The 13,664-nt window shown below is 41.9% G+C and overlaps 1 protein-coding gene across 1 annotated transcript in view; it reads right to left on the bottom strand.

Moving 5' to 3' along the window:
- Nucleotides 1-1,915: 1,915 nt before the first annotated feature.
- MARCOL (MARCO like) overlaps nucleotides 1,916-13,664 on the bottom strand; it is a 20,536-nt gene continuing 8,787 nt past the window's right edge. Inside the window, exons 4-5 of the mRNA XM_059416372.1 lie at nucleotides 7,947-7,984; nucleotides 1,916-2,025 (exon numbers count right to left, since the gene is read on the bottom strand). Of these exons, the coding sequence (XP_059272355.1) occupies nucleotides 1,916-2,025; nucleotides 7,947-7,984 (148 nt within the window). The remainder of the gene's footprint in view (nucleotides 2,026-7,946; nucleotides 7,985-13,664) is intronic.

Below are 13,664 nucleotides of genomic sequence, written 5' to 3'. Positions count from 1 at the left end.
ATGTTTTGTTTTGGTCTGCGTGAATTTGAAGAAATCTATATGTATGTCCAACTTTTTATAGCATTACAGAGAGCAAGACAGACACAGTTCTGTGGTTGTATACTGGACTGTTTGAAAGCACAGCTGCTGGGCAGAAAGAGGTGGCTCCCCAGCTTTTTAAGTTAGGCACACCTCACTTTACTAGAGTAGGTGTTTGGAGGCTGAAAACCACATCTTCTGTTGTGGGGAATAGAGCTAATTACGGGGGGCAGGGCTCCTGTGGGCACTAAGCAGTTTGGGTGATAGTTTTTTCTTTGTCTACCAGGCTACTTTATTAGGTTAGATTCAGTTACCTCTCCAGAGGTATTTGAGGGTGGGTGGAGGATGAGACTTCTTTCTCTCCTTAACTGACATCTGGAAAGAGTGCTCAGGGCAGAGGGGGCAGGGGCACAGTAGGAGGAGAAGAGTGTGAGTATGTGTATGTGTGTGCAATAGGCTGACCAAGTATGAATGCAAAGACTTGATTAAGATGTCTTTAGTTAAAATGAAAAAATGTCAGCGAAGCTGAGAAAATAACCAATGAGGTAGTTTTACTTGGATGTGAAATGGGCACATCTCTAGCATCGCACTATTTGTTAAGAGTAAGATGGAACAGCAGTTATCATATAGCTGAGCTGTGAGAAAGAACTCACCTTTAACAAGGCTTACTATATGGAGGCACCTTGGTGGCTCACCAGTTAAACTGGTGGACTCTCAGTTTCTGCTCAGGTCATGAGCTCAGGGTCATGAGCTCAGGGTTGTGAGATCAAGCCTCCCATCCCGCTCAGGGTGGAGTCTGCTTAAGATTCCCTCTCTCTCTCTCCCTGCCCCTCCTGCTAGTGCTTTCTCTCTCTGAAATCAATCAGTCAATCTTAAACAACAACAACAACAACAAAAACAAAGCTACTGTATGTGTAGAAGGCTACCGCTGTGATGATCTCTTAGCATTTTCTCAACTACCAGTTTTATACATGGGGAGACTGATGATTAGGGAGGTTAAGGAACTTGACAAACCTTGTTAATTGTGCACTTGGAATGCAAATCCAGATGGACTCCAGAGCCCATTTTCTTCTCCACGGGGTAGCAGGGATATCCATGCCACAGAGAGGTGTATGCAAAGCTGACGGATGCGTGACAGTGGAGTCTGGGCCAGGGTGATGTCCATAAGGGAGTGCCTGTCCACACAGCAGTGACGTCTGGAACTATGTCCCTCTAACGAAAGAGCTGGTTAACCACCATTAGCCGAGTTTGGTGGGCAGAGAGCTGCAGAGTCTGGACTCCAGCCCTGACTCTCCCAGTCCCTGGGGATTGCCCCCCTGTGATGCATTTATTTTCCTTGGCAGCTACTATTTCTGTCTCTTAGGTAAGAGAATAGTTAGAATTAAAGTACTTGTACCACCTCAGAGGCTAGGAGAATGCCTTGCAAAATTAACTTTGAAATGTAGTTTGGGGCAAATATATACTGACCACTATTTTCTTGGGGACTTTGTTCTGGTCGTAGTGAAGGGATCTCTGAGAAAGTGTGGAGGGGATCCGGGGCACAGGGACAGGGAGGAACTGCTTGAGGCAACTGGCTAGCAGCTGCCTGAGGTTGGAGAGCCGTGAGTAGCCTGACTTTCTGTCTTGTGGGGAAACTGGCCAGTAGACTGGTTTGTAGGGGAGTTTCATGCAGAGTGACAACGATGGACCTCCTGGGCTAATTACCCTGAGGGAGGGCACTTGACAGAGCTTCTGAGGCTGGGTATGGCTGATAGCTCCGGGTGACGGAGACATCTAGTGTTTGTTTTGCGAAAGACACAGAACTTTAGTCCTTTGGATTCCAGCATCTGTGGCGTGCGGGAGTGTGTGTGTGTGTGTGTGTGTGTGTTTCCAAGACCTTGCCATCCCAGTTTCCTCTTCATAGTCTCTTCACCTTCTGGAACCACAGGGCCCCAGGGACCTGGAAAAGTTGTGATCCATATTCAGGCTCCTTCACTGGTGGAATCCGGACTTTCATGTTTGAAGTGACTGGAAGGCATGGGGATGGATGTTCAGAGAGGGGCCATGGACCTTCTTATTGCTTCCAAGGCTCAAGGGATAGAGACTGGGATTTAAAGTTGATGACATATCCTCCCGTGATAGCCTCTCTTTCCCGCAGAGGTGACAGGCGCAGGGCCAGAAGCATTTGAAAACGAATGGTTGGAGGCACAGTTTTTTCCCAGTCTTGCTGGGCTTCTCTTGCAGGATTTCACGCATCCATTCATTGGTTTATTCATGTATTCATTCATTTGTGAGCTATTTACTGACTTTCCCATGATGAGAAAGACACCGACCTCACATTCTATGGGGCTGGAGTGGGTACCAAAGCATATTAGAAAGAGACCTTTTTTGGAAGGAGTTTACAAAAGGAGATAAGATAGAAATGTCAATACCTAAAATACAAGGAGGAAATGCTAAGTGCAAAAAATGGCATTTGCTAAACACTATCAGGTTCTGGAAGAGGAAGAAAGTACCTGCAACTGTGAAGGTCAGGTAAGGAATCATGGGGGAGACGGTTGGATTTGGACGTGCAGGGATTGGAGAGAGAGCACGAAGGAAGGAAGCCTCCAGCATCAAAGTGGGGAGGTGGGAAAGCGGAAAGTGTTTGGGGGAATAGCAAGCTGTTTGGTTTGGCCAGGGAACATGAGGTTACTGGGTACAAATGGAAGAGTTTTCTCTCACCCCCACCTCCATACCTTCAAGAATAAGGCATGTGGAAGACAGCATCAGGCCTAAATCTTGCCTCAATTAGTACTACTGAGAAAAGGAGTTAGGGATCCAAACCACCTCTGGTTCTGGAGTCCATGGGACCCTGCCAAGGAGAGAAGTCAGTCAAAAGACCAACTTGAAGACTCCCTTCCTTGATGGTTTCCTGAATGGATTCTGATAACCACTCTGGAAAGGGCTGGTGAACCAACCCTCAACACAAACACCCTTGGCAAACCTAGACTGCCAACTCTTTCTGGACATTGAAAGGCCTGGTTTTTTAAGTGGACTCCTTTCACAAACACAAGAAACAAGTAACTGCAAGTGAACTGTTTCTTAGAGGAAGAACTAAAGCAAAAGTTTTCCATTCTTTGGATCTAACACTGTCTTTCTTCTGGCATGAGGAAGACCTTGGGTGTGGGCCAGCTTAGAGGAAGGATGGGGGGAACACTGGCATCCCCAGATGGCTATTGCTAAAATGTTTTCACAGGTTCTAGATGCTACTTTCCAGTAACGAAGTCTGCACAGCAGGGTGGACGTTGAGCAACGTAATGGACAACATTTTTCAGAAAAAATTCATCCATGTTGTTGCATGGGACAGGATTTCTTTCCTTTATTTGTTTATTTTTTAAAGATTTTATTTATGTATTTGACAGAAAGAGATCACAGGTAGGCAGAGAGGCAGGCAGAGAGAGGAAGGGAAGCAGGCTCCCTGCTGAGCAGAGAGCCCGATGCGGGGCTCGATCCCAGGGTCCTGGGATCATGACCTGAGCCGAAGGCAGAGGCTTCAACCCACTGAGCCACCCAGGTGCCCCTCTTTCCTTTATTTTTAAAAATTTGAAAAATATTGCAGGATTTTTTTCATTGCAGTAAATGAAAATATATGTAGCGTAAATTTGGCCATTACAACCATTTTTAAGTGTACAATTCAGCGGTAATAAATACATTCACATTGTTGTGCAACTTTCACGAATATCCATCTTCAGGACTTCTTCTGTCTTTCCAAACTGGAACTCCATACTCATTAAGCATAATGAGTCCCCATTCCTCCCTCACTCAGCCTCTGGAAAAGAGCATTCTACCTTCTGTCTTGATGAATCTGACTACTCTAGGTACTTCATATAAGTGGAATCGCACAGTATTTGTTCCATCACGAACAAATTTTGCTCATTTCACTCAGCTTACTGTTTTCAGTGATTATCCATTTGGTAGCTGCTGTCAGACCTTCCATCCTCAATAATATCCCTTGATCTGCTTATACCACATTTCCCTTCTCATTTCGTCCATTGGTGTTTCCTTGGGTTGCTCCTACCTTTTGGCTCTTGTGAACGATGCTGCTCTCAACACGGGTAAGCAAGTATCTGTTTGAGTCCCTGTTTTCAGTTCTTTTGTGTGTATATCCAGAAGTGGAACTGCTGGATCCTATGGTAATTCTATTCTTAGGTTTTTGAGAAATCAGCATAGTGTTTTCCATACTGGCCCTACCATTTTGTATTCCAGCAACATAGCATCAGATTTCCGATTTCTGCATGTCTTTGCCAAAACTTGTTACTTTCTGCTTTGATAGTAGACATCTGAATGGGTGTGAGGTGATATCTCATTTTGATTTTTATCTGCTTTTTGAGAACATTTTTAATATAACATTTCTATAAGGATAAAGGTCATGACACAGGCTGAATGCTTTTTTACAGTATGACTCCAAAAAATGTATAGTCCAATGGATATTTTCATTAAGAATCAAGAGTAGAAGTTTTATGCAAAGAAATAGTCCCTACATCAATCCCACACTTCCATAAAAATGGAGAAAATTTTTTTTAACCAAAAATGAGCATGTTTGATATATTATATATGGCAGATTTATACTTACCTTCCGGTAAGACAATCTACATTTCTGTCATTAAAATTGAGCTTTAAATGAACATTTGGCCACTCAGCTAAAAGCTGCTTCTTGTTAGTTGGGAAATGGGAAGAAATGGAAGAGCATCAGACTTTCATCACAAATAGATATCCTACTGTCACCTGCCATTAGATCACCCACTTACCTCTTGACTTATTTGTGAGAAAATAAATAATACAATAAATATTTCCCAAGCCTTTGAAATCTTACAGTATCTTTGAATACATTCTTTAATTCATTCCATTATAAAATTTAAGCTCTTACTAATAAACTACTTCATTAAGTTCTTATTGCCTTGCTTTCATGATTATCACATTAGTCTTGGGTACTTCCAAAATTCAGTTTCCCGCACCCCTTTCCTTGGAAAATTTGATTGTTTAGGATGGAGCAGACCCAAGAATCTGCACTTTTGTTAAACACCCCAGTAACATATTACTTGTTTGCTTCTGAATATATTGCTTTGATTATCCTCTCCCAAAGTATGCACATCTCTTAACTCACTATCCAGTTAAAGAAAGGGTATTTTGATAAAGATGACAACAATTTAACATTTTAATGAATGAAATATTTATTATTTAAATCACATTACTTTTCATGTTATCAAACATGCAATCAAGACATTAGTGTTTCAAATTACCATTGAATAATTGAACATAGAGAATTAAAAAACCTGAAATCACAGGAAATTCGAGTTGGAAAAAAATTTTCAAATTCTCTATATTTTGTCTTCTGTTCATAGGATGTACCTGGCCATCTATGAATTTCAGGCTCTGATCGAGAATATTCTAATTGTCTGTGGGCTCTTCTACAAAATACGATGACACATTCATATGAAGGGCTGTTCGATCAATATTCAACAAGTACCAAAATGTGAAAAATATATATGAGCCCTGTAAAGAAAGCAAGAGAGAGAGAGAGAAAAGGAAATTAAAGAGTTATAGGGAAGAAATAAAGTTTGCTACATTTAAAAAAAAGCTAAGAAAGATGTTAGTTGAAAACTCGGTGAAATCCAAATGAATTCTATAGGTTAGTTAACATACCAATGTTAATTTTTTAGGTTTGAGATATGTGCCAGAGTACTATAAGGTGATAACCTTAGCGCAAACTGGATAAAGGACACGGAGAATTGGTACTATCTCTTAAGATTTTCTGAAAGTCAAAGTTATCTTAAAAATAAAAATTTTATTTAAAAACGTGATCTTTTAAACCCCTGGCTCATCTCACTGTAGACAGTAAATTCACTGCTATAAATTTGATCGTTGGCTGCACAGATTGGATCCATTTCTGTGGTGCAGAAACGTAGATAGTATGCATGGAGAATACAATTTGGATAGATACATGATGATATTAAAGCGCTTCTCAACAGGGAGGATCTGAAGGTGGCGCATGGTGGGGAGGCTGTCCTCCACTATGGAAGCAGTTGGGCTCAGCTTGCTCCTCGGGTGTGGCTTATGTCCTTGTGCTGTGCTCGTCCCCTATTAGGCTACATGACTCTTCCCACATGCTCAGTTCTGACTCAGTCTTGGGACGCACCCCAGTCTGAGAGAGGAGTTATTGGAGATGGTCTTAATGGCTCTCTGTAAACAGAGGCCAATTTGGGGGATTCAATGTGCAAGGATTTGTGAAAGGAAACACCTGTGAGAGAAAATGAGGAAGGAGGTGGGAAGGCTGGCCAAAGAGTTAGACTACAAACTCCTTCAGAGTGAAGGGGACAGGGGAAGGGAGATTTGATGGGAGTACTCAAGAATGCCCTACTGCCCACGGAGGATATCTGGAGACTGTCATGGATGTTATGAGACAAACTGGACTATCAGAGGAGTTCCTTTCTAGCATGAATGGGCCCATTATGATGGATTTCAAATTGCAAAGGTCAGTTCAGGTTCACACATGAGTAGGCCCTCTGCAAACAGAGGTCTGCCGGGGTCAGGATCATGGCCACCATGGAGAACTATCATTCTGCATCAGGGCTTAGGCATTATGTCACACTGGTTGCTAGTCTGCCCTTAGTAATTCACAATTAAGTTCAATGAATTGATTTCTGCCTTTGCACAGTATCAAGCAAAATTATAGTGAGAGTGCAAACACAAAACAACTTTCAGAAACAGGAACTTTGGGGAAAGGTGCAAGTGTGGCCCCTAAGTTTTTACAGACATCTTACCATTACCATCTATTGTGCTGAGGTTATCTATAACACAGATTTTGCCATCACTTTGTGATAGTTTCTCATACTCTTGAAGAATAAAAATAGACTGTTGTGTGCTTACCCCCTTCCCCTGCAGAAAGTACATGGGTTGCTATAAGTTCTTCCATTGCTTGCACAGACTGGATCCCATTCTCTGGTGCAGAACTTATTCCCAGGAGGAAATCGTGTACAGTCCACCGTCTCAACAGAGAGACAACAAAATTCGTCAGGGAATGTAACTCTAGAATTTTCTTGAATCTCCCTCTGAAATGCTACGTGTCAAACTGGAGAAACATAGTCTATATGTAGTTGTAAAAGGTAATATATATAACACTAACACCTAGAAAATGAACTCATATATCCCTTAAAAAATAAGACATAAAAATGTCTTTACAAACCTGCTATTACTTTGTAAAAGGTCACAGAACTAGCTGTGTTTTTCTAATTTGATACCACCATCCTCACTTCCCTTCACATCTTTCTACTTCCAAACTTGAGAAGAAATTATAAAGCTGAAGTTTTTCTGTTTATCATTCCCTTAGCTTTCCTGATAATTTCACAATGTATATGTGTGTGTGTGTGAGTATAAGCATATAGATATAAATGCAATTTGTTTGGTGTTGACAGTGTTGGTAATCTTCATAAATAATATGTATGCATGCTTATATTATCTGCTTCTGAAATTTCCCTGTGACTCTGTTTATTCAGATACTCAAATAGGTACTTTAATTTATACCTCTCTGTGTATATATGGAAATGATCGTATTCCATCCATCCTTGAAGTGTGTATTTCTGTTGGTTCACTTTTCCTTTTGTTTTGCTAAAATGAACACTATAAACACCATTTGACCTCTCTCAGATGCTTGTATGACATATTTGTGCCCTTTAACTACATTTTTGTGTAATGGGATATGTACATTTTTATGTTGTCTAGATAATGACAAATGGTTTTTTAAGGCTGCTATGTTTCTATTCCTTGACTTTAGTGTAAGAATACCACTGCTTTGTTGTAATTTTTGAAAGATTTCTCCGTTGTACATTTGTTTGGTAAATTCCACTGTTAAAATTTACAATAAAATAAGCCAAGTATTTTATTTTTTCCAACTTCCATCATTATTGACTTACCGGAGGATCGGTTGTAGTCGGAGGTCCGAAAGCTGTCTCTGCAACCAACAGATTGATGTAATCATTAAAAGTGAAGATGAGGAAGAGGAGGAGGAGAAGAAGAAGGAGAGAAAGGAAGAAAGAAGGAGGAGGAGGAGGAAGAGGGGGAGGGATGAGGGAGGAGATGAGAGACGAAGAAAAGGAGTAGGATAGGGAGGAGTAGGAAAAATGGTCTTTTTGGTAAATAGAACCCATCTCTTAATAAACCTATGGGAATTGTTCCTCAACACTTGGCAAGTAATGAGGTGGGGCTTTGTGTCATTAACAAAACCAAACACTCACTGAATACTATCAAATTTGGAAATCTTTTGAAATCCCAATTATTCTCACTCTGTGAAATATAATTTGATGTATAATTTTTAATCATCCCTAATGCCCTTCTTTGAAGATAGGCTCTTTTTTTCTCCTTCTTTTTGTAGGTGAGACATCTAAAACTGAGAAGACCATGCTTTTGAGCACGTTGCTTACATATGAAGAAATCAATGAGAATCAGTTCCCTAATCTAAATGGGAACGTCTATCCAATACGATGCAGATGACTTATTCTGCAGTTCATGGTCCCCCTTCAGCTCTAAGAAAGATAACTTTTGTCAGAGGAGTCAATGTGTCTCTCCTTCGAGGCCTGTTTTTGGGACCTCACTGGGTGATCAAGCAGCCAGAATATTAACCAACAGCAGACCCAGAAGAGATCATTCCTCCCCATGGTTTGTATTTAACAACAATGGATCTGACCTCCAAAAAGGGGGAGGAAAAAAAAAAGGGCGGGGGATTTAAGTAATGTTCTTTAGTCACAGATGGACAAACAACCAAGTTCTGCTGCCCATTCTAACCCACTGCTCTGTCTCCACTTGTCCAAAAAAGGAAACGAGAAAAAGCAATCCACTGATGCAATTTTAAAAAGACATTTGTAGGGCACCTGAGTGGCTCAGTCAGTTAAGCAACTGACTCTTGATTTCAGCTCAGGTCAGATCTTAGGGTCCTGGGATTGAGCCCTGTGTCAGACTCCCCATTCAGCTGGGAGTCTGCTTAAGATACCCCCCACCCCCCGCCCCGGGCTCCTCTCCCCCAGCTCAGGCATGCTCTTTTGTTCTCTCTCCATTAAAACAAATAAATAAATCTTAAATATACCCATACTATGCCTCTTATCACTTTACCAGTTTAGAAGCTGCAAAGGAGCTCCTCCCTCCTGGATTGCTGCAGTGGCTTCCTGCATGTTCTAAGATATATTTCGCCTTGGACAGGAAATATCTCACCTTGAACTGGAAAACTTACTCACCAGAATAAAGAGGAAACACCAAGGCAATGATGAAAATAGTTTTGATCCACGACGAAAGGAGAGACATTTTATCAAGTCTGTGGAAAGAAATTTTGGTGTGTTTAGAACACATGGCACATGTACAAATTTTCTGTTTCCACATGAGGGTTTTTGACTGGCAAAGTCCCAAATCCTAGAGTGCTTAACAGATAACTAATTAAGGTAGACCACGTATTCTCATTTTTCTTCCCTCAGCTCTCAGATTCAATAGGACATATATATGAACAAAAGGGCTCCTAGAGATGTGAGAGTAATCCCAGGATAAGTCCTCTCAGCACATTCAAGAAGGAGCTGCTCATTCTCCCAGGCTTGGCACAGCTCACAAGGAGCCTGGCTGCACAGAAGGAAATAGGCCTTTTGGAGGCCCCGTTTTGCCACAGAACACAGAAATGGTTATTTCTGGAAGGAGTGACCTTGAGCAGTCCTCACAGTGATGCTCTGTGCCAGGGCCACCTTTGTGACAGTCCTCCTCACTGACCTGAGACAGAGATGGCAGTGGAGAGAGTGAGGCCTTCAGCTTTAGGGACTGACTCCGTCTGTTTTGCTCATCTGTCTCTCTTGGTCACTCCCACCCAGCAGAGGTGCCTCCTTTATTGGCCTATCAGTGGGGAGCCTGACGGCACAAAACAGATGATCGGCAGCAGACAAGAAGCTGAGGTATCGTGTGCTATGTGTGGAAAAGACGTCCCAGTTTTTCTGTCAGGGGGAGGCTGGGGACAATTTGATCCGATGAGTACAGAAGAATGAGATGGAAGAGAGTAATCAGGGTAACTATAGATCCTAAGATAGGGAAAATGTATGTAAGCTTTCCAAGCTATTGAGTTGGAAAGGACAAGAGAATCAAAACCAGCCAAGAAGAGCAGTTCGCTGAAGTGTAATTAGAGACAGGCCTAGACCCTGGGCTTCACAACGCCAGAGCAGAGACTCAATCGGAGATTTGTTTTAGATTGAAACTCTCCTTACAGTTTCAATGTCAACTTTTTGTTTTGAGATAATTATAGGTTCAGTGTAGTTCTAAGAAATGACACAGAGCTGTCCGGCATCCCTGAGCCAGTTTCTCCCACTGGGAGCATCTTGTAAAACTGGAGGGCAGGGGCGCCTGGGTGGCTCAGTGGGTTAAAGCCTCTGCCTTCAGCTTGGATTGTGATCTCAGGGTCCTGGGATCGAGCCTCACATCCGGCTTTCTGCTCAGCAGGGAGCCTGCTTCCTCCTCTCTCTCTGCCTGCTTCTCTGCCTACTTGTGATCTCTGTCTGTCAAATAAATAAATAAATAAATATCTTAAAAACAAAAACAAAAACAAAAACAAAAAAACTAGAGGGCAAATTCCCAGCCAGGAATTGCTATGAGCGGAGACCTCTGGTTCGTGTCTGCTCTCATTACCAAGATTGTGCATCAGTGGTTTGTACACAAAGACTGGGTAGTGGTATGTTGGAAAAACTCCCAGGTGGGTATCAGCGTAGCCAACTTTGGAACCTAGCCTAAAGGATAGTAGGCACGAGAGAGACCAACTCATAGTGTTAATCCTTCCTTGATACGTATGTGCATCCAATCATCACGCTGTATGGCTGTAATTTACAGAATGTTATATGTCAATTCCATCTCAATAAACCTGGAAAAAACTAAAGAAGACTCACAGAAACGAGACTGAGACCACATGGGGCAATGTCTTAAGTTAAATAAGCGGGTGACATTAGAGACTTTGAAGGAGGGTACGGTATCATCAGTCTATGTCTCCCTAATTAACTAACCTCCTTTACAGTCTGATATCTGGAGTTTCAGCAATTGAAAGACTTGACTTCGAGTCTCATCTACCACTGAGTGACATATTGACACAATCTTTCGATATTCTAATGTAACTTCTTTATTTTAAATGTGGGCATAACAATTCCTGTGTCTTAGATGTCAGGGATAAAATAGAAATGCGGTTTGCATTCACAGTTGAGTGGTGGGCTTACCTTTGCCGCCCTAATGTAACTTGCCTTTGACCAGCAGTGGGAACAGCTAGGACTCAGGTGGGAAACTTGGAGGGTAGCACCATTCAACTCCAATTTTATGGAAGAATACAAAATCTGTTGTGTGCAGAAAGCGCTTCATTATTCTAGTTCAGTGAATATTATTCCTAGAGGAACTCTTGGAATTATTGACAGACACCATCAGAGGCTTCTGTAGTAGATCAGTTCTTCTGATGCAGGACGTTTGAGGAAGAAAACTGAAGTCTCGAGTTGAAATTACTGAGAAGCCCTCCATAGTTCCCACCCTAGACTTCTCTTGTTTGTTCTCACCAGTAGAGTCTACGAGCAGGAGAGGCAGCCTATGAATCCCAGCTGGCCACATGCATTTTTATTCTCTGTTTTTTAAATTATTCAGCATGAGTGTTTACATGTGTGAGATGAAAGTTTCATGAAGAAAAAAATGAAGATATTATTCAACTTGCCTCAGAGGAAAGATAAGAAGACTGCATCTTTCAAATAATAGAGATATTAAGAGAGAAGGAAGGAAAAAAATGAAAAGTGCCACTTCTAAAAAATGAGAAGTGCCTCAGTGCCGCTGCCCCATAAATTGTGGGCAAAGAAATCCGCCATTTTGGACAATAACAGTAAGCTACCTGAATTTTGCCTGAACATGTAAAACACCAGCTGGACTGATACATGAACTTCTCCTGGGTCATTGAATAATGAGTGTGTATGGTTTTTTAAACTTCATACTGTTGAAAAGAGAATAGGAGAAGTCCACATTTACCAATATTTCATGAAAGACTGAGTTCTTCCAGTTTACCACCTGTTTCAGAAGAAACCAAAGGGATTTGATGCCATATGCCATGCTTTTGAAAGATGTCTCAGAGGATACCTGGGAGGCTCACTTGGTTAAGTGTCTGGCTCTTGATTTTGGCTCAGGTCATGATATCAGGGTTGTGAGATCAAGCCCCACATTAGGCTCTGCTCTGAACTTGGAGCTTGCTTGCGATCCTCTCCCTTTCTCCCTCTGCCCCTCCTTGCACTCACTTGCTCTTTATTTTCTCTCTCTCTCTCCTAAAGTGGTGGTGGTTGGGGGGAGGGAAGATGTCTCAGGCAATAACCAAAGAGCAGAATTTGCTGATATAACACCCCGTGCTCATCACAAGTGCCCTCCTTAACCCCATCATCCATTTAACCCATCCCTCACCCACTTCCCTTCCAGCAACCCTCAGTTTGTTCACTCTAGTTAAGAGTCTCTTTTATGGTTTGCCTCCCTCTCTCTTTTTTCCCCTATGTTCATGTGCTTGTTTCTTAAATTTCACATATGAATGAAATCAGACGGTATTTGTCTTTTTTCTGACTGACTGATTTTGCTTAGCTCAATACACTGTAGATCCATCCACGTTGTTGCAAATGGCAAGATTTCATTCTTTTTGATGGCTGAGTAATATTCCATTGTATACATACACACCAACTTCTTTCTCCATTCATCTGTTGATGGACATTTGGGCTCTTTCCATAATTTTTCTATTGTTGATAAGGAAAGCCATCTTATACACGAAAGCCACCAAAACCCAACACAGATTGTCCCTTCAAGAAGTAAAGGCAGGGGTGCCTGGGTGGCTCAGTGGGTTAAAGCCTCTGCCTTCGGCTCAGTTCCACTGGTCTATGTGTCTGTTTTTATGCCAGTACCATGCTGTCTTGGTGATCACAGCTTTGTAATAAAGCTTGAAAATTGGTCATACAACTGGCTCTGGCCTTTATTGTTTGGTGCTTCTGTAATTACTGTCAGATCCCAGAAAAGATGTACCATATCACAGAACCCATGCCCCTTATGGGTCAAGGGCTTTTTTCATATTATTTACTTGCCTGAAAATTTTTGTTCCCTTTCTTCTGTATATGGTAAAGAAGGATTTTTCCTACTCTCCTTCCCTTCCCTACTCCTTCGTCTTTCTGACGGTATCTTCCTATGTCCTTTTACTAGGAAGTAAACTTTTATGGAGCTGGTTCATTCATTTCTCATCAGCTGTGGCAAGACTGTAGGCCTTGTACAAGAGGTTGCCTCTTTACCCTACCCAGCCTGGACTGTCATTTGCTCCCAGATAGCTCTTATCAAACAGCCCTGAGAAATAGAAAGCTTCAGGTGGTTGGAAGTGGTACAGTTGATACTGTACAAGGTAATCTTCAGGTGGCAGTCTAGGGGCTGGGACTCTTCAGGACAACAGTGATAGGGATAATGTAGAACAATGGACCACACTGAAGTCTCTTCCAGTCTTTGGGATTTTTTCTAGCTATCCTCAAGAGACTTAATCAGGGAGTAGTGATGTCATAGGGAAGATGGCACCATTTCTAAATAAGTCAGGGGGATATAATCTAGGCAGTTAAATATATTTACCTAACCATGGACAA

The sequence above is a fragment of the Mustela nigripes genome, chromosome 12 (assembly GCF_022355385.1).
Source record: "Mustela nigripes isolate SB6536 chromosome 12, MUSNIG.SB6536, whole genome shotgun sequence".
NCBI classification, from domain to species: domain Eukaryota; kingdom Metazoa; phylum Chordata; class Mammalia; order Carnivora; family Mustelidae; genus Mustela; species Mustela nigripes.
This window is presented reverse-complemented; position numbering and strand designations above follow the sequence as displayed.